At 41.0% G+C, this 26,249-nt stretch overlaps 1 protein-coding gene across 1 annotated transcript; it reads right to left on the bottom strand.

Moving 5' to 3' along the window:
• Positions 1-147: 147 nt before the first annotated feature.
• LOC122348564 (zinc finger protein 638-like) lies at positions 148-26,249 on the bottom strand. Its single transcript, XM_043244128.1, is given in 30 exon segments — positions 148-465; positions 1,564-1,685; positions 1,846-1,968; positions 2,054-2,374; positions 2,467-2,767; positions 2,864-3,027; positions 3,030-3,221; positions 3,224-3,764; positions 3,843-3,881; positions 4,022-5,092; positions 5,095-5,698; positions 5,797-5,822; positions 5,923-6,039; positions 6,222-6,353; positions 6,430-6,471; positions 6,667-6,798; positions 6,921-7,055; positions 7,155-7,186; positions 7,266-7,486; positions 7,608-7,663; positions 7,746-7,844; positions 7,959-8,114; positions 8,272-8,495; positions 8,592-8,968; positions 9,081-9,119; positions 9,378-9,439; positions 10,210-11,288; positions 11,291-11,574; positions 11,576-11,641; positions 25,672-26,249. Coding segments are annotated over 30 exon segments (6,960 nt in total). The 5' UTR covers positions 25,794-26,249; the 3' UTR covers positions 148-384.

Below are 26,249 nucleotides of genomic sequence, written 5' to 3'. Positions count from 1 at the left end.
ACACTTAAGCAATTGTTGAATCAAAAATGAAAACCTTAAGGATATCTACACCTTTTGGTTTCCTTCTGCTTTGTAATCTACCCTTCTGAAATCACAGCCTTCTTAATACTAGTGAAACAGATCTCAAAGACTCGAAGACATAGGATGTGATCATTTTGAAAATTATATTTTTCATTATAGAGTAGACATTACAATGTTATAGACATTTCAAAACTTATTAGATACATATAAAGAGACATGTCTGATTATGTCATCTTTATTTAGCATAAGCCAATGCATTTCTTCCTAAACAAGAAAAAAAATAATAAAACTTTACAACAAAACAACTGGACCCATCTGTTAATATTAATAAAAAAAAAGAGAGAAGACAGGAAAAAATAATAGTTATTCAGAAGAACTATTACTGGGCGTTGTCTGTGTTGAGCAGCCTTCCTGCTTCTGAGACTTCAGCTTCTTGTAGTATTTCTGAAAAAAAAAAGTAACTACATAAAGCGACAAGTTCAGTTCTTAAAAGAGTATGAGTATATTAAGGGGGACAAACTATGCAAAAATCACTTTTATAAGGTGAATATAATAAAATTCATTTGTACGCAGAGGTGCCATAGAATGGAAAACTGTATTTACCTCGGCATAGTTGAATAATAAGAGTTCTGTACATGGAAATAACATACTGTGAGCCTCAAACACCATTGTTCAATAGCGAAAATGACAGATTAAGGAAATAAATGGTGCAGGTGATGTGGAATGCAGGGAAGGGTTGGTGTCTGTATTCAGAAAGGCACGGAAAGCGAATAACCCATTCTAATAAAGTAAAATACTAAAGTTGGTTAGCTCCTTGCTAGCGGTAGCCTGTTATATTACAGTGCATTAGATTTAACTTACCACATAAACAGAGTAAGGAGAGTAGCATCTGATCTTATAAATTGTGTGGTAAGTACTGATGATCTATAGTATAAACAAAGTTTGTGTGATCACGAATCTCAAAAGTGAAAGTAAAAAGTGATCATGCATTTGGAAGCAGTTTCAGTGGCCCAGCATATTAATAGCAGCTTCCTCATGCCTGCATATTATTTACAGTATAATTACCCGACAATATAAATGTGAAATTACTAAAATATATATTTCCCTACATGTGTTTCTTTTCAACCAGTTTGAAGAGCTCAACATCGAGCCACACTGTAAAACAGCCAATCAGAGCAGAGCTCAGCATTATTATTCATGGCCCTTCCAAATAAGTCAATAACAGACCATTTCATTCTAGGGAGAAATCCTAGGGTTGTAAATGGACATTTCTGGAGAATTTTGTTTTCCGTTTCTGAAGAATTTTTGCCCTTACCTAATATATATACCAGATATCAGAGAACAATTTAAAAAATTGTATCAATGCATTCTATGGCACCTTTAAACGGACATTAAAAAAATGGTTCATTTTGGCTCAAAGCCTAAAAGTGGCAATTTCAAAAAGCTGTAAAAAAAGGTTATCTGTGGGGTATTTTGACCTACCAATAAACCAATAAGAAATTAATGTGCAGTTAACATTCAGAATTAAATTTTCACTTGTACCTCCATGTTCTGGTAATGCTTTAGACTACTACAGTGACTTTTCTTAGCCGTTTCCTCATTGCCGTAGAACAGAGAGCAGAGTCTGCAGAAGAAACCTGTCTTGGGCACCACAAAGTCAACCCCTATGAAACACATGAAAAAAAAAAAAAATTTTTTTATTAACTTTGCTTAGAGTTAATGTTTTGCTAATGCATTTGATTTACAACATTATCAAGCAAAGACTTTTTATATAAAGTCAATATATTGGTGCTGATGGTAGCATCATTTTACTGGATCTCCTACCAATGGGATTGTCTGGGTTAAACGGGGGCAAGGTGAAGTCTTCAATCACAGTGGAATGAGAGCGGGCCTTTTTAACTTCTGGTTCCTGTGTCGGTTCTGTCTCCCGTCGTTGCTTGGACTCTTCTGCAAATGAAAGTATGGAAGAAAGGAATAGGTATGAACAATGGTACAAACGAAACACTAAATAACTGTCAATTAAATTAAATACCTTTGACTGAGGATTTTTTGTCAGAGATCGGTGTGTCAACAGCATCACTTTCTGACTTTGCAGAGATGTCATCATCTTTAGCTTTCATCCTGTCTTCTTCTGACCTTGGAGAGACCTCAGCAGTTGATGGTTCTGGAACTTTTACTGTTTCAGCCTTTTGCAGTTCTGGCTTTACATCGAGATCCATGGATTCGACAGCTGCAGGAGGACTCTGGCTTTCGGAAGCAGCTACCTCTGGTTCACACTCTGCATTTGCCTCGGGCTCCTCTGCTTCCTCAGCAGTCTTTGTTGCTCCTCTTTTCCCTCTTGTGGATCTTCTCACTGCCGAAGGAGACAACCAACATGCCAGTTTGCAAAATACATTTATTCTGAGGGTTTAATAACAAAGAAACTGCTTTCTCTCTTTTACTCACCTGGAGCTTGGCGTGTTCTCTTTTTGGCTCTTGTAGCTCTCTTTTTAACTGTCTTTTCCTCTTTGACATCTTCGCTGGGTGGTTGAACCTCTTCCTCCTCTCCTACTTCATCTACAGTTACAAAGTTCATTTTGCGGAGCTCTTCAAGGTCACAAACATCCTCTTCTTGGCTTGGTGATTTCACAGGCTCTTCTGGTATTGTTGGTGTTGTAGTGCTTGCAGTGGCAGGCCTGTCTTCACTATGCTCCACTTCCTCATTCTCCTCATCATCACCCTTGGCCTCATCCAGGGTTACAAGAGTCTGGAAAGACAGCAGAGGTCATGTCAACTTACAAGAACTAATCCAAACCAAGATAGCTTTAATGATTGTTGTTTTACAAAAAAAACCAATACTGACCTCAGGATTGAATGAATCAAATTCCTCCTCTTCATCAACAATCTCATCCAGTGTAACTAAGCCTTGAAGTTCTTTGTCCAAATTATATTCTTCACCCCCGCTTTCATCTTCTCCAACCTCATCAACCACTACAAGTGCCTCAGGCACATCATCAACCTTCAATGCTGTTCCTCATTTGTATCATCGAGAAAATCTTCCTCACCTTCACTGACCTCATCAAGAGTGACCATTGCATCATGGGGTGGAATTTCAGTGATCACAGTTGCCTCATTATCGTCCATCACTGGGGCAGAGGTTTCAGGCTCCTTAGGATGGACATCTTCCGATTTTTCTAAGGTTTCTACAGACATTGGTGGGCAGAGTTCCTTTGTGAAGGAGAGGAAGAAACTGGCTGTTCCAATTCATCCAAAGTCTCAATGCCTGTGCCTTCTTTCATAGTTAGAAGAGTCTCAACATTGTTGTCCATGTCTGCTGAAGCATTTTCTGCTTTAGTAAAAGGCTCTGTTGTCTCGTTCACAACAGCAGTTTCCATCCTGTCTGTTTCCAGTGGCTTATCAGCACTCTCTTTCTGAGAATCTTGCTCTTCTGGCTTTGGAGATGTAACAACTTCTACAGCTGTTGTGGTTTTTTCAATATTGGCATCTATTTTACCTGCACATTCAATAACTTCAGGTTTTCCTATCTCAGAAGCAACAGTCTTGCCAGTTTGTTTTGCCTCACCAGCTGGATCTGACTCGGTAATAAGAGACACTATGAAGTGGGAATCGGGTTTATCCTCAATTTTCTCATCCTTGACTGAAGACTCAGTATTTGAGACCACAGTGTCCTCTGTGTCATCCCCTACTTCATCAACGGTCACAAACTCATCAATGTTAAATGGAAACGGTTCGTCATCTTTTTCCTGGAAAGCATGAATTCTTAATCAGCAATGCCTATCTTTATTTATTAGACTGCACATATGTAAAGTTTTGACCCTTACCTTTTCAGGTGTCCTTGTTTTTGATTGACTCCTTGAAGGCTGTGAGTTTTGCTATGACTCTATAAACAAGCAAATAAATTAAGCAGAAAGATTAAAATTTTGTAGCGATTAATAAGAAATATCAAGGTATTGTTTCAAATGTCTTAAAACAATAGCTATATATACTTGGTACACCTCACCCTGTAATCAGCATCATGCCCCCTTAAACGCTTTGATGGAGGAGTGGACTCCCGCCTGCTCCTCCGGGAGGAAGAGGACCCCGAAGACCCGCCACGCCTTGTGCTAAGGCCATCATCTTCAGAATCACCTCTGCTCCTGTGTCTACATGTTGACTCTTTTTCTGGGGATGAAGTGTCCGCAAGCTTACTCTTTGGCCCAGAGTTATGAGACTTTTTCTCTTTCTCAGTCTGAATCTTTTTGCTCTCAGCTTGAGTGGTCTTCTTGGTTGACTGAGCAGGCTTCTTTGAGCTTGACGGGCCTTTTGTGATTTTCTTCTCTGCAGCTTTCTTTTCCATTTCGGCCCTCTGTCTGGCTTCTTCTTCAGCACGTTTTAACGAAGACTGTAAGCGACACTGATGAACAGCTAGTTCAAGGGCCTTCAAAATCTCCTGCGTAACCGGAGGAAAGTCCAGAGAATTGTCGTCAATCTGGAAGGGCTCGATCCCCGTTTGAGGACTATTTGAGGCACATGTAACTGTGACAGATGAATCACTGACTGCTTGATTGGAAGTGGTGGGTAGGTCAGAGGCAGGATCAAAGGTCGGAAGAGAGTCAGATTCAACAGCTGCAGGGACATGCTCTTCAGCAGGTACATTTTCATTACTAGACTGTGGATGTATGGTTGGTTCCACATTTGGTTCCAAGTCATTATTTTGGCCCTCGTTTTTAATATTGAGCTTGTGGGTTTCCAAAACATCATCTTTGACATCAGTGCCTTTGGTAGATTCTTCTGGACTTAGGGTCTCCATGGCCTCTACTGCAGTTTCCTCACTGCTAACAGCTGAAGCAACAATTTCGGAATTGGACTCAACATTATCGTTACCTTCCAACTTTGAATTGTCAATTTTGCTTTCTTCCACAGATGCAGGAACTAATTCTTTGGGAACATCTTCAGCCTTTTCAACATTTTTCTTAAGTGATGGCCCTGTTTGATCAGTTGATTCTATTACAATGGAAGTTTCTGAGGAAGCCAATTCTTCCTCTGCTTCTGTTGACTCCATTGAAACGGCAGGTTCTAAAATGGAAATAGCCAAGGAACTTCAAGTTCAGTTTTTCCAGATTCTGAAGCAGGAACTGAGGATCCATCTTCATGCTCTGTGTTTGGAGATTCAGTTAAAGCAGCAGATTCCGCAGAGACTGATGATTCATCTTTAAGCTCTGCTTTCCCAGACTCAGCTGAAATGGCAGATTCTAAAGAGGGAACAGAGGATTCAACCTCAAGCTCCTTGTTCTCAATCTTAGATTCAGCCGTGGAAACTGAAGATGTAGCTTCATGCTCTTTTATCACAGATTCAATTTCAAGGGTCTCCACAGCATTTTCATTAACAGCTTGGGTATCCTTCACTGCTTTATTCTCAGAAGCAGTTGTTTCTGCATTAGCAGATCCGTCAACTGAAATGTCTTTGGGAACTGCAGTAACTGTAGTTGCAGCTGTATCAGCATTCATCATTTCATCAATACTTTCTTTCAAACTTACTTCACTATCTTTAGCCTCAACAGTAGCATTCGTTTTTGGGGCTGTGTCTTTTGTGACAGGTGGACCTGCAGCAGAAGCTTCTGCTGCATTGACTACCTTTTGGACTTTGAAAGTATTGGGTTTTTTTACTGTCACTGCATTTGTACCAGGAGGATTTGCTCTAAGAGAAGAGTTAAACATGAGAGAGAAAATTATTTTGACATTTCCAGAACCATTTTCGTAAAACAAAAGCAAAATATTTAATTTCTCCACTCTTACCCTTTTGCATCCGTCTTCTTTTTAAACTGTTAAATAAATAACAATATGGTTAGTTGCATTTTAAATTAATTGTAAAAACACTGAAGTGATGCTACACACGTAAATGGCAGACAATAGCTGAACTACCTTGACTGGTTTGGCTAGTTTGAAGCTAAGGGTACTGTTATGGACCACACAACGAAACTTGAGGAAGCGAGTGAAGATAGTCCTAGCAGAAGTAGCATCCTCCATTTCAAAAATAATCTGTGAATAAACCAAAACAAAACAAATTTGCAACAGTCAGCTAAAATCTCACGTTTCCCTTTAATAACAGAAAGCAGATAAAAAAAAATTATAAAAAAAGAAAATATTAGTTTAGTCACAATAGTCTGCAGGATATTATGTGAGAAAAAAATAATAAAGAAAATGAAGTACAGGGCACTTACCCTGCCATTAAGAGGCAAAACTTTCTTGAAGGCACCATAGCGTTGAATTATGGCCTCTACTTCCTTGATTGCCCCAAGTGTTTTTGGCACATTTCCAACAATGAGAAGGCGTTCTGGCAATGTGACAATTTCCTGGAAAAAAAAAAAAGTCTGAGACATCATACAGGTTTCTTAATTTTTTTAATACATCTTTTTGCCATTTACTTACAGGTGATTTCTCCATGCCCATTAGGACTCTGAATACTGACTCCTTTGGGACAGATATATAAAAAAATGTGTCAATACTAAGCATCATTAATCAAGCAAGTATAAATGTACTTGAGACTTTTATAGACAACACTGAATGTTTAATAAATTTGGATTAAAGTTCAAAACATACATAATATGTTTTGTGGACATTTTTTTTGTGTCATTTTTTTAATTTAGAGACGGAGTGCACACTCACAGTGTAATTCAGGTCAATAGGTTGCATCATCATCTTAACAGTTATCTCTCTGTCTTGTAATTTAGCTGGTGTCTCAGAGCAGGCCTTCACCATTGCTTCAACTGCCTCTGTGTTGGGCATCTGCAGATAGGCCTAAAAAAGCAGGAAAAAAAACTATTAAAACATAATAAACTATAGTATAAAAATACACATTAAAATAATATAATAAAAATAATGTAATATTTAAACATAATAAGATTTCCTAATATTAATACCTTTTGGTGAGTGATTGCTATGACAGGAGTTGCAATGAAGCCATATGGTTTAGCAAGGTTGGTGAGGTCATCCTCAGTAACCCCTTCCTCTGGAAGATTTGTAATCTCAACTATATTTTTTCTCCAGGGTATTTCCTGTAGTCAAAGAAAGAGTGTAGCAGTAGATGATTTAACAAAATAAATGTTTTTTTACAAGTGGTAAAAAAACAGACAGAGAACATAAAAATAACATACCTTCTTTATCAATTTTTTTGCAACTGTGGTCTCTGCCAAATGACACAAATAAATGTTATATAGATTGTCAGACATGAGCAAATAAATGCATATGAAGATGCACTCACTTACCTGAACCCTTTGCAGGGGGTTTAGCTTTAGCTGTTTGAACAGTCTTTTTAGGTTCACTCGGTTTTCCCTTGGTAACTTGAGCCATCTTGTTGGTTTCGCTCAGTTTTGCCTTAGTTAACTGAGTCATCTTAGAACCTGTCACCTCTTTTGCTTTTGCTGGCTGAGGTGCACTCTTTACTTTTGCTAATTGGGCTGGTTTTGTTGATGTGGTCACCTCTTTTCTGTGATATAACACAAATCCATTTAAAGAACCTTTTGCAATAAAACTTATGTATAATCGAAAACATGAAAAATAAAAGTCAACAGTTGTATATAAATGTACTACATGTACTAAAAACTTACTTCTTAACAGGTTTTTCGATCTTAACAGATTTCCTCCCATCATCCTCTCTTGCATCCTACAAAAATGCACAAATTGGATTTGTGTCAGGGCTGTGTATGCTTTACCTTTACAGAGAATTGACAAAGAATCAAACATACCTTCTCCATGCAGATTTTAATAACGTTGCCACGAATTGTCAGGTTCTTACAGTTGAGCAAAGCTTTGGCATCCTCCACTCTCTCCATACACACTGAAGCCTAACGCATATAAAAACGTGAATTACAAAGCAGTGAAGGCCAAATTTTACAGCAACTAATTATGCAGAGATTAATGCAAAATAAAACCACAAATGATAAACACATTATTTCTACCTCTTTAATTGCCTTGAGGAGAATGGCAGTATAGATCTTGCCAAAAGGCTCAATTGCATCAGTCAGTTCTTTGCTTGTGGTCCCTTGAGGAATTCCAATGAGCCTCAACAAACAGGATGTGCCAGGGGCATCCTTCACAAGGGTCAAGGGTCTTTGCTTCACATCATGCAGAAACAAAGATTGCAATAAAATTTCATTGTTAATTATTAGTACAGATACACCTGCATTCAACTACTTTAAAAATGCTTTACTAATAACCCTGACAGAAGTAATAGAGAAACAAACTGCCAGTAACTGTAATATGAGGACGTACCTTCGGACTGCTGCAGGCCTTTGAGGTGGAGGTTTTGCCTGACTTGGAGTACTCCGCTCTCTTAGGAGAAGGCGGTCGTTTCCAACTACTGCTGCTACTGCTTGCCTTTGATGAGGAAGAAGTGGAACTACTTTTCTTCTTTGCAAGCTCAGCCAGCAGGGCTGGTGCCAAGGACTTCACCACAGCCTTCAAAGTACTACTGTCTGTGATTGAAGAAAACTCACCTGTGGGCAAGAAATTAACTTATTGCATTAGCACACCAAGTGATTTGAAAGCAAATTGTATATTACATAGCAAGAGAACTGCAAAAAAGAACTTACCTGAAGACATGAGCTTCATAGCCAACCGTTCACTACTACTAGATCTCTGCTGCCAGGAGGGGCTGCTCCGGCGGGGGCTCGAACGGCGTACAGGAGAGCGTCTGCCGTAAACTGGAGATCTCGACCGTTGAGATGGTGGACTACGGGACCTCCGTCTGTAAGGACTGCCTCGAGACTTCCTATGGGGGGACCGGCTGCGACTTCTAGAACGGCGGTACCTTCTAGGGCTTCGGGAGCGAGAACGGGACCGGGAGCGTGAACGGGATCGCTTACGACGACTTGAGGAGTCATGGTGCCGCTTCGGACTGGGGGATCTGGAGTACGAGTGCGATCGAGCATGTCGCTTCGAGCTGCTGTGTTCTGTTTTGGGCTCAGGTCTGTGGGTGATTGATCATTTTCAAGTGTATTTAAGAGCCTTTTTAATATATAGAGAATTATTGTGAATTCTAAGATGAAAAGTGTCCAGGATTTGATATGAAAGGGATTTACCTTGAAACAGAGACAGCCTCAACATTCCAGTCAGGATATCTATTATAACAAAAGAATGACATGATTTTCCGTTAGCAGTTAAACAAGAAATTCTCCAAAGAAATTTACAGTATGTGTACTTCCCTGGTACATACATCGTAAATATCTTGTAGCCACAGGCAACAATATTTTTTATTTTCCACACATTTTTTATTTTCTTACCACATACTTACTATGTACAATCTACCATTAATTACTCAGTAAGTAAGCGCAACTGGAATTCTTGATCCACAGAAGCCAATCACAAAAAACACTTACTGTTTTCTAAGGCGTCTACAGCTCTCAATGTGAAGATTTGTATTCTGATGTTCAAGCCAGTCCTGTGAACAAACAAAAACACTTTATTATCAATGTGAATTACCAATAGTGCTATGAACAGTGCAACTGATCATAAAAGATACAAAAAACTTTGAATATAGAGCTAAAAACTTTCAAAAAGAAAAAACAAACAAAATAGAAGTTCAAATTTATGACATGATAAAGCGTTTGGAATCCACTATAGTCTCATTACAACAAAAAAAGTCCATGATTTTCACAGCAAAGCATTCTTCCCAAAATTTCTCAACAAATGTCCATGGTGTTGCTTCAGGTATTACGAAGATGGAGATTGCCATCTGCCTTTTGTCTTCATCTGCACTGTAGAAAATCATCAGGTCTGCCTTCAAAACAGGTATGGTATTTCTTTTTGTTCAGCCAGTCCAAAGTCTTACACTAGGCTTCAACAAAATGCTTTTTCATCAGGCTTCCCCAAGGTTTCCTGAAAACTGACTGACAGAACTCTTCTGAAACTGAAATCGGCTTGAAGTATTCAAGAAACATTTTTTTTTCCCAGCCAGTCATTATCTACTCTATTCACATCAGGGAACTGGCTAACATTTTTAACCCACAATATGGCAACTGAACAATTAATAAGCAACTGCAGTTAACAGACATTAAAATTTCATTACAGGTTTCTGACATTTTATTTAATTTTAATACAGTTTTAGCTCAAAGTTCACCAACACATTTTAAATAAATGAAACAGGAAGTGACACCCTTCACATACAAAAATGCTTTCAAAAGAGGCACTACTGGTTAAGAAGATACTCACCTTAATCTGGATACATTCAATGTTACATAGAGAGCATGTATGAGGAAAGATTCTTGGTGTAGCTGCTGAATAATCGTTCATCATGGTTGGAGTTGGAAGCCTCTTCGGGGCAGACACACTGATTGGAGGCGAAAGGAACGGGATCCAGTTGGCATTCGGACCTCGGGAAATATCGTCAATGGTCATCATGGGTAGAACACCAAGTTGAGGTGGTATCTGCAGAGGAGGCCGACTGGGAGGCTGCAGAATAGTCTGGGAAGCAGATGGTCTTGCTGGAATCGTCTTAGTAGGTCTTGGATCTACTGTTGGAGGTTTCTGAAGCTTTGGAACTTGTACAGGGCCTGGTGCTGGCTGACACGACTGAGGATGCTTTGAGATTTCCATGCCAGTGAAGGGTGGTCCAGAGACCTCCCTCACAAACTTTGGAGACTCTTTAGGCAGGCGTTCACTTGCATAGCCATCCGGGTTCTCCTCAGGATAGTCAAATTTACTAGAATGTCCATAGTCAATAACTTTGCTGTATTCAGACCTCGCATCAACGTCCCTCTTCGCTTTACGCATTCGGATGTCTCGTAAAATAAACGGCAGGTTGTCGGGGGTAAGCTGATCATCTGGATAGTGGCTTAGAAGTTCTAGGTCCTCATTGGAGAGTCCAAAACTTGCTAGGATGCTGCTGGCACTTTCAGAGGTGTAGCGTGAAGGTCGAGGTTCTGGAGGAGGCTGGCTTGTCAAACCACTTGACCCTCCAACAAAACTTGCAGACGGGAACAGCTGCGAAGAACTGGAAGGACGGTCCAAACTTGCGGATGAGAAGAGCTTGCCTGGAGCTTGGTATATGGACCAGTCCACCTCATCAGATCGTGAAGTCCCTGAAAAGCCGCTGCTGGAGGAAAGCACTTCATCCCTTGCATCTTCTCTCATTCTGGGATCTGCTTTTTTGGGTTGCTGGAGCATTTGAGTGAGAAGGCGAACTTCCTCGCGGGCTCCCCGAAGATTCCGGTCTATGGCAGCTTCAAGATCTGTGGAAATCTTTGACTGGCGTTGGCCCAAGGAGAAGGGCTGGTTTCCCAACAATCCCCGCGAGAACCAGATATGGAACCCGGGCCAAGACGGGCTGCCCCCAGCTCCATTCGAGGCTGTGCTCCAAGACCATACTGGCCAGGCACGATGGGTCTCTGACCACTGGGGAACTGCCCTCCACGGGGATTATACAATGGATGCGACATGGTGACCTTGAGCAAGTTGAGCAAGGTCAAAGCAGGTGACGCAATTGCCGGCGGAGTGACGCTTGTGCCAGAAATTGCATTCAGCTGGTGCAGTGCCAACTGAGTCTTTATCTGTGCCAACTGGAGGGGAACGGGCCTAAAGCGGCAGACCCCCAAAATGCCTCAATGCAACAGGGGGCACACAACTTTCCAAGAACAATGAAAAGCTGGAAAAATTAGGGGAAAAACACACAGATAGGGTTATTGGCTTGTTGTCTTCATGTCCTCACACAGAAATGACAAAACGGATGCGACCATTTTCTCTTCTGTCACACAATCTCAAAACTCCAGCTTCAAAGGGATTTTAACAGGTTTCCATGTCTTCACTGAAGAAGAAAAAAAGCAAGCAAAAAGGACAAGACAGACAAAGCAAAATAATATCACAGTTTAGGAGTACCTTCACACAACCTCCATGCATGAGTTTTAGTAGGGTTCTTTTTTTGCCTGAATGTGAACAGGGAGGGACAAACGTGCCTCAACACAGGATAACACGATAGGCCAGACCAAAAAGTTTAAAGATATTAAGCAACTGAACTTTATTAATAAGCTGTCAGCAGTACTTTGACTTGTCAAGTTTGTGCTTGTGTGATGTAATTACAGTTTGGAATGCCTATATTGTCCATCCCGGTCAACAAAGATTACTAAGGTGACTTCTCTTTGTGAAAATAGAAAAAATTTAAATAAATTACATAAGGGAAGATTCTTAAAAAAAAACAACAAAAAAAACTACAGAGCTATTGCACTGAACGTTTGCACTGAAATAGATCATTTTCTAACTAAGCACTCAGGCAGTGTTGCCAAGTCTGTTTTTCCTGTGGAATTGGGCTACTTTTATACTCCTGCCATGGGTTGTTGTTCCCTATTCCCCTGGAACACCCTGCAAGGAGTTTTTCGACCCCCCTGGAACACTATTTCAATAGCCAGTTTCCACTGGAACATGACTGGACTTATTCTGAGTACCAACTGGACTGGTTCTGTTACACAGTCTTGGCAAACCTGCAGTAAGGTTGCTTTTTTATGATCTCTATGATCTACTTTAGGCATATGATGTTCAGTCCAGAACAAACAAATCAAAGATTTGACTAGCAAAGGCCTACAATCTCTCTCTCTCTATGTTAGTTTTTTCTAACAGTAAAAGTGTCAGAACATTCTAATATAAACAGCATTCAACACCTATTTTACCAAGTAAAAAAAAACAATACAAAAATAAATAATGTTCAGCAAGACCTCATTTTATTACCCAATCTTGGGAACTATTCCTTTTCTGATCTCTCTTTATTTATGATCACTGCCATAAGTTTAGTTCATTGGCAGTGAAGTAAAATTTCTGAATTAATTTTTCCACATGCATGTTATTGATCTTACTGCAAACGATCCACCCACGTGTGCATGTGAGAGATGAATCTATTATAATCTATTATATTTTTTAGCGTGAAACACCAAAACAAATATAAAGTAAATTATTGGATTCCTTTGATAGGCCAATACCTAATTAACGTAACAACTATCGTTTCCCTGCAGAAAGTGCTGAAAGGGAACATTTACTGTAAAAAAGAAACCGACTCGGAGACGCGAGTCCGCCATCCAGCGACCGAACACAAAATGTCCACTGAACGGTAACAGACAGCCATTTCTGATAACAGGCCTAAACCTGTGTAAAATGTCAACAACTGGACGCGAATCGGAGATACTCTTCAGATCATTATGAAGAACGATTCAGAAACACGAGATGATGTTACAACCCAAACATCTGCATCAGTCCCCCTTTTCACAAAATTAGAGCACGCGCACTGCAGATGGAGAGCATGAGACACGCTATATCGGATAAAGGACTGCTAAAACACATTTGTCATCAGAATCAACAAATGACAAATCGATGGTGAGGAACGATATCCAAACAATTATCTATAACGCTTCCATTGCGAAACCACTGACCACTCAAGCAAGAGTCGATCGTTTTTAATGGAAGCGCTATAGTCTGCGTGGGGTGATGTCTTTGTGGCCATTGAGCCGCAAACAAAGTAAAAAAGCAATGTATAATAGCACGAAACACGCAGTAGGAGTGATCTGATGGGCAGATCGGTCACGAAATCGACCCGATTCACGCAGGCCTCTGGCGTCCGTGGCCGTCGCCAATGTATGGAGGAAAAAACATTTTATTCCACAAATAAATCGCCACATTAACACTAGAAAGGTTCCCAACACAGGTGAGATGCACTACAGTAACGTACCTCGTACTTTACTAAGCAAAATCTTACTGTGGAAATCCGACGAGGGAAACTCTCCGCTTTCTGTGGACGTTGGGCTTGAGACTCAGACGTGATCAAACGAGCGCAGAATTGAGCCACGAAACAGGACAACCAATCAAACCTGAACACTTGCGTAAGATTTTAACGTAAGATTCAATACAATACACTGTTGCATTTTTATTCAGTAGTCTAATTATTTCGGTGCACTTTCTGCACAGTTGCTAATAAGATACATGTTTTACGCGGTTTCTTGTAAACAGCAAATATGGGTTCGTTTCCCTTTAATGATATCCAGAAGATGGCAGTGTTATCCTTTTTAAGACTAGTCTGACTTTCCAGCAAAGATAAGTCACTTAGGGACAATGTGGGCCTACAAACATTCTGCTTTCCACATTTTAAATGTTTTAATTGTCTTAAGTAATGTTGCAAGACTGATGGCGCCATGGTACACAATGCGTATGACAAGAAAGCTGTAAGTACTTTAATAATTGTATCTGATTGCTACATTTAGGCTTAGTTTTGTGGAATTTGTACTTTGCTATAGCACTATTACATTTCCACTGTAAAATAACACTTTTGGTTCCTTATAAATACTTTTGTGAGTTATTTGAAAGAATGAAACAAATCAACTGTATCATAGCCAGTCATCATCCGATGTGCTGAAGTTGAGAATTGCTGTATGTTGATGTTATCTTATTCTCTGCACAAGGTATGGATGTTGGCAAACTAATGTCGCTGCACCTAAACCTCCTTCTTTTACACATCAATTGTCTGACCGCAGTTTTAAAAAGAAAAAGTAATCGATATAGGTTTAGGAGATTTTTTTTAATCGTTTTAGTTTTAGTTTTTTTAATTGCATCACCGATGCTTTACCATAATAATATAAAACGTTGTTGATTTTCAGCTTTAACTAACTCGCCTACTTCTTGCCTTTAGAAAGAGTTCGGTTTGGAAAGCTGATAATGTCATGACTGAAAGAGTAATAAGAGAGCTGTTATTCTGCTTTGGTGAAATTTATGTCAAGTGTTCTGGCTTAGTTTCAAGACTGGCAAGAAACTTTTTTTTAACCCATTATTAATATATCATATAATGTATTATGACATGACACCCTTATGGAAAAGACCTGGAATGGAGTCGCGACGTCGCCCGGTATGGCGCAGCCGGGGCCCCGCCATGGAGCCAGGCCTGGGGCCGGGCCGGCATGCGGCGCCTGGTGGCCGGGTCTTGCCCCACGGGACCCGGCGGGCTCAGCCCGAAACAGCGGCGTGGGGCCATCCCCCCGTGGGCCCACCACCTGCAGGAGGGACCGTAAGGGGCCGGTGCCTTGTGGTTTGGGTAGCAGTCGAAGGCGGGGACCTCGACAACCCAACCCCTGGACTCAGAATCTAGTTTTAGGGACATGGAACGTCACCTCTCTGGGGAAGGAGCCTGAGTTGTTGCGTGAGGTTGAGAGATACCGGCTAGAGATAGTCGGGCTCACCTCCACGCACTGCTTGGACTCTGGAACCCATCTTCTCGAAAGGGGCTGGACTCTTCACTACTCTGGTGTTGCCCGCAGTGAGAGGCGGCAGGCTGGTGTGGGCTTGCTCATAGCTCCCCAGCTTAGCCGCCATGTGTTGGAGTTTAACCCGGTGGACAAGAGGGTCGCCTCCCTGCGACTTGGGTTGGGGAGGACTCTCACTGTCATTTGTGCCTACGGGCCGAATGGCAGTGTAGAGTACCCGGCCTTCTTGGAGTCCTTGGGAGGGGTGCTGGAAAGTGCTCCAACCGGGGACTCTATCGTCCTGCTGGGGGACTTCAACGCTCACGTTGGTGATGCTAGTGACACCTGGAGGGGCGTGATTGGGAGGAACGGCCCCCCCGATCTAAACCTGAGTGGTGTTCTGTTGTTGGAATTCTGTGCTAGGCACGGTCTGTCCATAACGAACACCATGTTCAAGCATAAGGGTGTCCACCAGTACACCTGGCATCAGGACACCCTAGGGCGGAGGTCGATGATCGACTTTGTGGTTGTATCATCTGATCTCCGGCCGCATGTCTTGAACACTCGGGTGAAGAGAGAGGCGGAGCTGTCAACTGATCACCACCTGGTGGTGAGTTGGATCCGTTGGCGGGAGGAGGCCGGACAGACTTGGCAGGCCCAAACGTACCGTGAGGGTCTGTTGGGAGCGTTTGGCAGAGACCCTGTCAGGAGATCTTCAACTCCCGCTCCGGCAGAACTTTGACGGATCCCGAGGGAGGCTGGAGACATTGAGTCCGAATGGACTATGTTCTCTACCTCTTTGGTCGACGCAGCCGTCCGGAGCTGTGGCCGTAAAGTCTCCGGTGCGTGTCGTGGCGGCAACCCCCGAACCCGATGGTGGACACCGGAAGTAAGGGATGCCGTCAAGCTGAAGAAGGAGTCCTATCGGGCATGGTTGGCCCGAGGGACCCTGAAGCAGCTGACAGGTACCGTGGGCCAAGCGGACTGCTGCCCGGTGGTTGTGCAGGCAAAAACTCGGGTCTGGGAGGAGTTCGGGGAGGCCATGGAAAATGACTATCGAACGGCCTCAAAGAGGTTCTGGCAAACCGTCCGACGCCTCAGAAAGGGAAAGCAGTGCCCTGCCAACACCGTATATAGTGCTGATGGGAACCTGCTAACCTCGACTGGGGATATTGTGGGGCGGTGGAAGGAATACTTTGAGGACCTCCTCAATCCCCGTCAACACGTCTTCCACTGAGGGAGCAGAGGCCGGGATCCGGGGACTCGACCATTACCCTAGCTGAGGTCACTGAGGTGGTTGAGAAGCTCCTCTGTGGCAAGGCACCAGGGGTGGACGAGATCCGCCCGGAATACCTCAGGTCTCTGGATGTTGTGGGGCTGTCTTGGCTGACACGCCTCTGCAGCATCGCGTGGACGCGGGGGAAAGTGCCTCTGGACTGGCAGACGGGGGTGGTGGTTCCTCTTTTCAAGAAGGGGGACCGGAGGGTGTGCTCCAACTATAGGGGGATCACACTTCTCAGCCTCCCTGGGAAAGTCTATGCCAGGGTACTGGAGAGGAGAATCCGCCCGATAGTTGAACCTCGGCTTCAAGAGGAACAATGCGGGTTTCGCCCTGGACGTGGAACACTGGACCAGCTCTATACCCTCTCCAGGATGCTGGAGGGTTCCTGGGAGTTTGCCCAACCAGTCTACATGTGTTTTGTGGATTTGGAGAAGGCATTCGACCGGGTTCCTCGTGGTGTCCTGTGGGGGGTGCTCTGGGAATATGGGGTAAGGGGCCCTTTGCTAAGGGCTGTCCGATCCCTGTATGATCAGAGCAGGAGCTTGGTTCGCATTGCCGGCATTAAGTCAGACTTGTTTCCAGTGCATGTTGGACTCCGACAGGGCTGCCCTTTGTCACCGGTCCTGTTCATTATTTTTATGGACAGGATTTCTAGGCGCAGTCAGGGGCCGGAGGGGGTCTGGTTTGGTGACCACAGGATAGCTTCTCTGCTTTTTGCTGATGATGTTGTTCTGTTGGCTGCATCTGGCCAAGACCTACAGTGTGTGCTGGGGCGGTTTGCAGCTGAGTGTGAAGCGGCAGGGATGAAAATCAGCACCTCCAAGTCTGAGGCCTTGGTCCTCAGTCGGACAAGGGTGGCTTGCCCCTTCAGGTTGGTGGGGAGCTCCTGCCCCAGGTGGAGGAGTTTAAGTATCTTGGGGTCTCGTTCACGAGTGAGGGAAGGATGGAACGAGAGATTGACAGGCGGATCGGTGCAGCTTCTGCAGTAATGCAGTCGCTGTACTGGTCTGTCATGGTGAAAAAAGAGCTAAGTCGCAAGGCGAAGCTCTCGATTTACCGTCGATCTTCGTTCCTACTCTCACCTATGGTCATGAGCTTTGGGTCATGACCGAAAGAATGAGATCCCGGATACAAGCGGTCGAAATGAGTTTCCTTCGTAGGGTGGCTGGGCGCTCCCTTAGAGATAGGGTGAGAGTTCAGTCACTCGGGAGGAGCTCGGAGTAGACCCGCTGCTCCTCCACATCGAGAGAGGCCAGCTGAGGTGGCTCGGGCATCTGTTCCGGATGCCTCCCGGACGCCTCCCAAGGGAGGTGTTCCGGGCATGTCCCACCGGGAAGAGGCCCCGGGAAGACCTAGGACACGCTGGAGAGACTATGTCTCTCGGCTGGCCTGGGAGCGCCTCGGTGTCCCCCCGGAAGAGCTGGAGGAAGTGTCTGGGGAGAGGGAAGTCTGGGCATCCCTGCTTAGACTGTTGCCCCCGCGACCCGGCCCCGGATAAGCGGAAGAAAAGAAGAAGAAGAAGAAGAAGATAATGTATTATTTCCTTTTCATGTCTGTGAATATTTACAGCTCAGTTTATTGTTAGAAGCTTTTTTAATTGTTAAACTATACAAGCTCATGCTTGCTCAAGCAATGTCTTACGCTACAATAGGCTAAATGTTATTATGATTAGTATAATAGAAAGCCAGCAGCTCCAATGAAACATCGGGTGTATTTTATTGTGTATTTTCAGTTCTGCAAGAAAACACCCTGATAACTCTCTGGTCATCATTTCAGATGAGGCTCCTTTAAGTATCCCAGAGTAGCACTGCTTCAGAATTTGGTACATGAAAATGGCAGACCTCAGGTGATAAGAATCAAAACTCAAATGTAGTTTAGAAAACTAGTCCTGTCCAAATGTGTTATTTTAGCATACATGTCACATTTTCCTTTCTGATATAGACTACTTGCTATAGACTACAATTCAAAAGTTCAAAAAGGACAATATTTTTAAATTACTATTCAACAAATCAAGATCACATATAAAAATCAAATCAAGATCACGGTTTTCACACATTGATAATATTAAGAATTGTTACTTCCTGTTTTAAGCTCAAAATCAGCATCAGCATTTAAACGATTTCTGAAGGATCGTGTGCATCATTACTGTCATCAATAAACTTTAATAAGATGTATTAAAACTATTTTATTTGCAGTTGTGTAAATTGCAATAATATTTCACATATAAATATAATATTTTTTTCTTCTTCAGCAAATAAGTGCTGCCAGGCTGAGCATAAGAGACTTCTTTCGAAAATGAAAAGGTTTGCTCATTGAGCCATTTTTTTTTTTTACCTTTAAAAAAAACGAATTCTCTGTCACATCAGTTTGGCAATACCAAATTCACACCCTAAGTATTTACTGTGTTTGACCACATGCTAATCTACTGTGCAGAACTTAAGATCAGCTAACCAAGAGAACAAGTCTGCGCTCTGCTTCCCAGAAACATTATAGGTGGACTGTAGAATTGATTGACACCAAGGTTTTCTATGGTCTATTTAGGCTTATAATGCTTTTAGGAGACCCCGCACTAGCAGTTAATTGCGGCGAAAGACACAAAAGAGAATATCACTTCGCTTCTAATCTCTCAAACTCATTTAAGTGTTCCTTTATCCCTCTTTTCTCTTCCATATCTTTCTCACTGGCCCTGGTTTATGTCCAAGTCCAGCATAGTGACAGACCAAAATCATTCAAGCACCAGGGGCCAGTTTCAATCAATAACAGTTTGGGCACAAAGAGAGAGAGAGAGAGAGAGAGAGAGAGAGCTGGCTGCATTGCACACACTGAAACATGAGCGACAGAAAGAAAAAGAGACATGATGAAAGGTGTCATTTGCACTTGAAGCAAGAGCGTTAGAGTTAGATAAACTGTTCGCCCTTTTCATCCCGTCCCCTTCAGGCATTATTGTGGCACACTACTTTGTTCGTACTGTAGCTATGTTATGGGCAGCCACAGCTGGCATGGCACCATTTGTCCTTGTCTGGCAGGGCAGATGATATGGATTGTGAGGGGTCCTGTTAACAGATAACTAATTAAATATAAGAAGAATAAATGCCCTCCAGGGGTTGGGGGAATACCTACCACTCAGCGCTACAGGACAGACTCTCCCAGGAGCCCTTTATTTCTTAAAAGGTCACGATAACACGATGTCCTCATGGCAGATGGAGCTCAGGCTACAAGTATTTTCAGTTTGCATGTAACCCATTGGGTCTTATTTTAGATGTCTATGTTTACTGTGTCAGATCAGAGAATAAACATATAGTGCATATAGTGCATTCTTTGGTTTATTATATTAAAAATAGATTATTATTTAAATAAAACGATTAGCTGCATGGGTGTATGTCTAATGTTTATGTTAATATTTTCATTTTGTTTGTCTTTGTGTATAAGACACTGTGCACCATCTATATGTGATTATTAATTAAGTTTTATGGACAGGCAACTTATTGCGAATTTTAATTGATCAGATGGCTTTATATTGTACCGTCTGTATTATTACGGTGGTTATCATTATACGCTTTAATATAAAAAGCAGACTTTGGTGGTACATTAATGTTATATGACTTAAGAAGTAATTTACCTAGAAGATTTGCAAAAACCATCAATCATTTCCTTGAGCCAGGAAAATTCTGATGCCATCTGTAGATGAGTTTGTTTTACAGTCGACCAGATTTTAGCATTGAATCACTTACTCACCAATGGATCAACAACGGTGAATGGGAGAATAAGATTACAAACAGCTGATAAAAACACCACAGTAATCCACACGACTCCAGTCTATCAAATAACGTCCTGAGAACTGAAAAGCTGCATGAGAAACAAATCCATCGCTTTAAATTTAAACCATTGTGTCTGGCCAAAATAAGCCAATATTAAAACTTCCTCCAGGGAGAAAGTCCATCCTCTCACCACATTTTGTTCATATTTATTCAAACTGTTTTTACTTGTAAATGATCTGTGCATATTTCACTCCTGTTTCAGGACTTTTTCACTGAAGATAACAATATCAAATAAGAGTATGTAACAGCTGTTTGGACTTTCATTCACCCACTGCAGGGGATTAGAAAGCAAAAAAAAAAATCAGTTCAGATGAAGAAAAACTCATCTACATTTTAAATGAACTGGGGATAATTAACTTGTAATCTAAATAGAATTTTTGGGTGAATTATTCCTTTAAATATACGGTTATATTAATGTAAAATTTATGTTTGATTTAGTTAGCGGTTAGGAGGAAAGAACATCCTCTCAAAGCATGATTTCTTTTGAATATCTCTTCTTTTTAGCTCAAATGTGCTGGTAATGTTTCCTTATTCAGTTCAAGTGGGCTTTGGTCTTGTCACCCCATCCGAAATGAGTTCTTTCAGCACCTCAGCACCTTCTATTTCAGAGTACAGACACACACGGATAAACACTTACACACCCTCATGCAAACACAACCCCTTTAACCTTCTCCCACACCCGTGATTTCAGAATTGTGCTGGCAAGGCATTTTGTGGTAACAGTGCCCTTAGATATGTTCACCATCTTTTCTGCTGTAACTGAAAACAGCTTGCTCCTCTTTTCAGCTGTCCTTATCTAATTCCTATTCTTCTAAAGCTTGTTCCAGGTTCATGTGTTTGGTAAAACTAGAATTTTCCAGCTGTGGTGGTTTGTATAAAATCTGTCAAGAAAAATCTGTCTTGGATTTGAATCTGATATGTTATAGATTAATCAGTTTTAACCGTAGTCAAAGTAATAGAAAGTTGCTGTGACTAGTAAGCAAGGCACAGTCCAATATTTAAGCTGCGAACACCCTGTATTTGCACTTGAGGTTTGGGACAAGCAGTGTTGACATGACACCCTTTAAATCAGCATAGCTTCTCTGATTTACCTTACAAAGTGTTTCATGAGTTTTTAGTCTTTTAATGGAACTATCACTTGCACTATACTACTGAAAATATTACATTAATCGGACATCTTGTATAAGCGTAAGCTTTGCCAACATTTTCAATGCATTTACTATAAGACTACATGGAATTGTAGCCCACAAGCCCTTAACATGCACACATACAATCACTGTAAATTATGCATGCCCATAAAACATCCAAAAACATATGTAACCTTTCTGAAGGAGGAACCCATAAATCTTTTTAAAGGGCCTAGATATAGATATCCACTACTACCCATCTAGGGTCTTTATGGCATTAAAACTGAACCAAGGCCAAGAGCCAGGCCGGCATGTGCTAAGAACTTATTTGTGAATCTTACAGGATATAGCGTATATGTGTATATACACTGTACTTAAATATATTTTAGTATGGTAAAATGTTCCTTTTTTTTCCAAGTTGGTAATTACAATGTAATGTCACTCTGTCCAGCGTGAAAGGTCAAAAAGAACCACATGTAACTTTCTAGTATTCAGTTTCTGATAACAACTAGTGCCACAAGACTACGATTAACACGTCTAGTTCTGCCTATGAATCTTGCCAAGATCTTCACAGTAGAATGGCCAGAACTTCTTTCCCATATTTGTCTTCAGTTTGACTGTGTGTCAGCTGATTTTTTTGTTTTTTTGTTTACTAATATATCGAATAATTCATGCTTTCAGAATTCTAAGCCAGTAGTTATCAAACACACACAGCCGGTCAAATGTTAGGAATAACTGAGTATTTCTGAAAGATCATGTGACAATCAAAGTAGTGGCTGCAAAAACTATTAGTGTTGTGTATTGATATTAATCTTGCTTGTAAATGGCAAACACTGTTTTTTTTGTAGCAGCAGGATGAAAACCAATGCTGCGTCAACACCTTATTTGGATGAAATAAGGATAAATTAGTTGGCTTTACTGCCTCATAAATCATTGCATTATTTTTGGATACTAAAGAGATGTCCAAAAAGTTTATAATATGTGTGATGTTCATAGATTTGTTCATTTAGTTCACAGTAGGATTGCTTGGGGATTTTTTTCATGCCATTTCAATGTACTTGCAGAGGAAATTGTACAGGCAATTGTACGAGGGAGAGGAGAGAGGAAAGAGGTCATAATCTCCTGGTATTTATTTTGTCAACGTTCAATCAATGGTTTAAGCCTGTGGCTGTGCCTGCTTCCAGTACAAACAAACCAGCATCATAAATCTGTTTTAGACTGTGTTCAGACTTTCATCAAGCCACAGGATCATCGCCATAGCTTTGTGTTCCAGGCCATATCACTGGACACCACAGCAGATTTTCACCTTCTATAATACAACAACCAATGTAATTGTTTTTGGAAGATTTCTTCACTTAATATTTATCAGAGCTAAACTGATACTCAGCAAGCAGGTGACTGATGCAGTGAAGGTCAGCATTCAGCAGGGTTTAGCTCACCATCTTTGAAGTCATGACTCTTTGCTGTGTGCTGAATTTACGAGTGCAGTCATGCGTTGTGTGTAGCTGCTTTACTGAGTTTGCATTCAGCTGCTTGACATGACTGTCGCTTCAGCTCAAGGGTCTATTTGGAGCGAGCAACACGTTGTGGTACTGATATCCGCACAGACAGTAGGAAGACATTGTGTTTGTTGCCTCATGCGCTGTGTAAATGTGTCGTGATTATCTTTAAATTCATTTTCTATCAAGATCAGTATAATGAAAAAGCAGATTTTGATGATCATATGACACTGAGAATGATTAACTTCGATGAGGACTTTGACAAAAAAAAGAATGGTTTACAAATGGAAGATGAGTTGTAGTAGTGTGTTGGGATGGAAATGGCATATCAGTCCGAGCGTAATGGAATTTACAAGAATACCAGAGCGGACACATTGTGGGCTCCTCCAGACAGTCTCGACCCAGTCCCACACAACCATTATGTGCAAATGTCAATGCCATACGCACAGGTCACAGATTAGCCACAACAATCTTTCTCACTGTGCTGCTTTCTCTAATTGAAAGTTACATGTCACAGTAACGTAGTTACAATGAAAGTAAACACGGCAAGGCCTGGAAATATGAAGCTTGTATTTTTGTCAAAGCACTTACATGACATAAGTAAAAATGATTTATGCTGTATGTAAACTCCAGCTCTTTCCTGTGGCCCTAAAGCAAATATAGGAGATGAATGGATTGATGGATGGAAGGAAGTAATTTTTGAGGTAAAACAACTTTTGTTGGCGGTGAATATCTGGTTATGCATTAATGAAATGATTATGGATGGAGTCCACATGTCCACATGTGTCTGTTCATGTAGTTATATTACATATTTTTACTATAATTTCTTGCACAAAAACAATGCTTTTCTTGTCTAATGTCATAATATAAATGCATGATGTATTTATTTTAAGATTCTGATTTATATTTATATATTTCATATTGTAATATTAATTATTTTAGTTTTAATTAACTTGTAACACAGAGAGTGAATTTCTACTGTATTAAATGCTGAATATTCTTTTGACTATGCAAAAAACACAATGAAGTCAAAACTGGACTTGATGTTTTTGGTCATTTATTTGTAACCTCGTTAGTCTTATTTGTTCATCTTTAAACATGTTGTTTTGCTGACCTGCAGAGTATCAAGAGTTAGCTTGTGCTAGAGCAATGCGCTAATGGTCACTGCTACAGACAGCAGAGGAAGATCCTAACAATGGTGCGTGAGGAAAAAGGGAGGAGAAAAGGATGTAAATTGGAGAGAGAACAAAAAAATCCTTTCATCCACGGAATTAGTGGGTTACATCAACCAGTTCAGCTGGGGACGGAGGGGAGCATACCAAAGCAACAATAAGTTCATAATCATGGTACATTTAATCTAATAGCATACGTTTAATGTAAGTAATCCCAACAGCAAATATTATTTGAAGATTAATCTTGGTTCTTGTTTTGTTTTGACTGTGTCTTTCATTCATCTTAATGTGGGAGATCCTGTAGGTGTAATGTTATCTGAACCAGTGTTAATCTGGGCTCAGGGACAAGAGGAATTCGACATGAAGTAAGCAACAGTATCCTCTAGTCATGTGATCAAGAGAATAAATCTAGGCCCCAAATGTAAAGCTATGAAGCTCACAAGAACAAAGGGAGGTTTTTTTTTATATTTCAACAAATTCATGCCAGCATTGTACTTCAGAGATATTAAAACAATCTCCATGTTGATTTTGACAAGACTTGTCTTAAGCTCATGTTGTGTTAAAATTTTCAAGACTGCATTTTATACAAGATAATGACATTCCTTTGGATAGTAAACTGCAGATACAACAGGTGCTATTCCCTGCAGGCAGCAGAAAACTAACCCCTTGAGCTTCTTGTTTTTCATGCTAGTTGGTCTATGGGCCATTATAAATGAATACAACATGGATTATATAATTAGACTATTGCTATCAGGGATACTGACTCACATGAAAGGAATGAAACCAGACATGACTAGACTATGATTATAGATGCCTTCACCAATAAATTTGATTTGATGTGACATTGCCAAAAAATCTTTTTAAGGGCTTTGCAAATCATATTCAAATGAATGCTAATTCATTTGATAGAACTACACAGCAAAAACTTTAATGTCTTTAATATCTTTATTATTGAATATTGTTGCGTTATATTTCAGATAAAACATGTAAAATATCATTAAAACAAGATATATGTAACTGAGCAACAACTTGTTTTCATAGACTGTATCTTGTATACTGTGTTCTGTTGCGCTGGGGGGAGATCATTTTTTATACTTACAAAACCAAGAGAAAATCAATACAAAATGCGCTCAAGATACATCACGAAAATAAGCTTCAATTAATATATGTATCTTATATGTAATATATGTAAAGATTTTTAGAAGTGATGTTTTTTTGCAGCATAGGAAAATAAACACTGAAACCCATTTAAAAAGTTTTACTTCCCCCTTGTACTTCTAAAAAGTCCATTGATTCGATGTCAACATACATTTTAGGACAAAACGGGCACATGAGCGGGACACAAAACGCAACAAGTCTCACATCCAGACAGGTTAGTGAATTAAACAGCATAAGAGGGGAGACAAACACAAATTATATTTTTTAACTGTCTTTGTTTCAGAGCCAATGTTTCAAGCCACACATTTTCAGACAACTGCTGAATCTGGATCAGCTCCTACCCATGAAGAAATCACAGCTGATTGAAAATCAGTTTAATAGGTTGGTTTTAAAACACATCTCCACTTACCTATTTGGGGTATTCGGTTGAGAGACGAGAGCCAGGTTATTGGTCTGTTTGTTGACATTGTTACTTATGATAGCGTTTGTTGAGCCATCCTGGGATTTTATTTTCTTATTGCTCTTTATCATGCTTCCGCCTCTAAAAGCTGAATGGAGGTCAAATGTGCTCCTGTAGTACTCACACCTGCTCTGGGCCCCAAAGAGAGCTTAAAATCCACAAATAAACCGACGCACAGGAATTCAGAGTCTCAGATTCACAAAAAAACTTTTAGAAGGATGAAAAAGTGTCTAGAAAGCAACACATGATGGGGATGCTTGTTGTTGTGGATAACTGATTGGTTGCTGTTCCTTACCTGGAGGTGCAAGCAGGGTATCGTTTATGGTTTGCTACTTAAAATGATTTGATGAAGGGCCAGTAAATAAGGGCTGAGAGTAACGGGTTACAAAAAAGGCCAAACAAAGTCTCAATATAATGACAATATCCAGCGTAGACAGAGAATCTTCATTTGACGTCCATTGTAGCAATTGCCAGTCCATTGAAATAACCAAGGTTGCATAGCCTTGTTGACAAAAATGATGAGCTGC

The sequence above is a fragment of the Puntigrus tetrazona genome, chromosome 7 (assembly GCF_018831695.1).
Source record: "Puntigrus tetrazona isolate hp1 chromosome 7, ASM1883169v1, whole genome shotgun sequence".
In the NCBI taxonomy this organism is placed as follows: domain Eukaryota; kingdom Metazoa; phylum Chordata; class Actinopteri; order Cypriniformes; family Cyprinidae; genus Puntigrus; species Puntigrus tetrazona.
The sequence above is the reverse complement of the archived record's forward strand: the minus strand, read 5'-3'. Positions and strand labels throughout refer to the sequence as shown.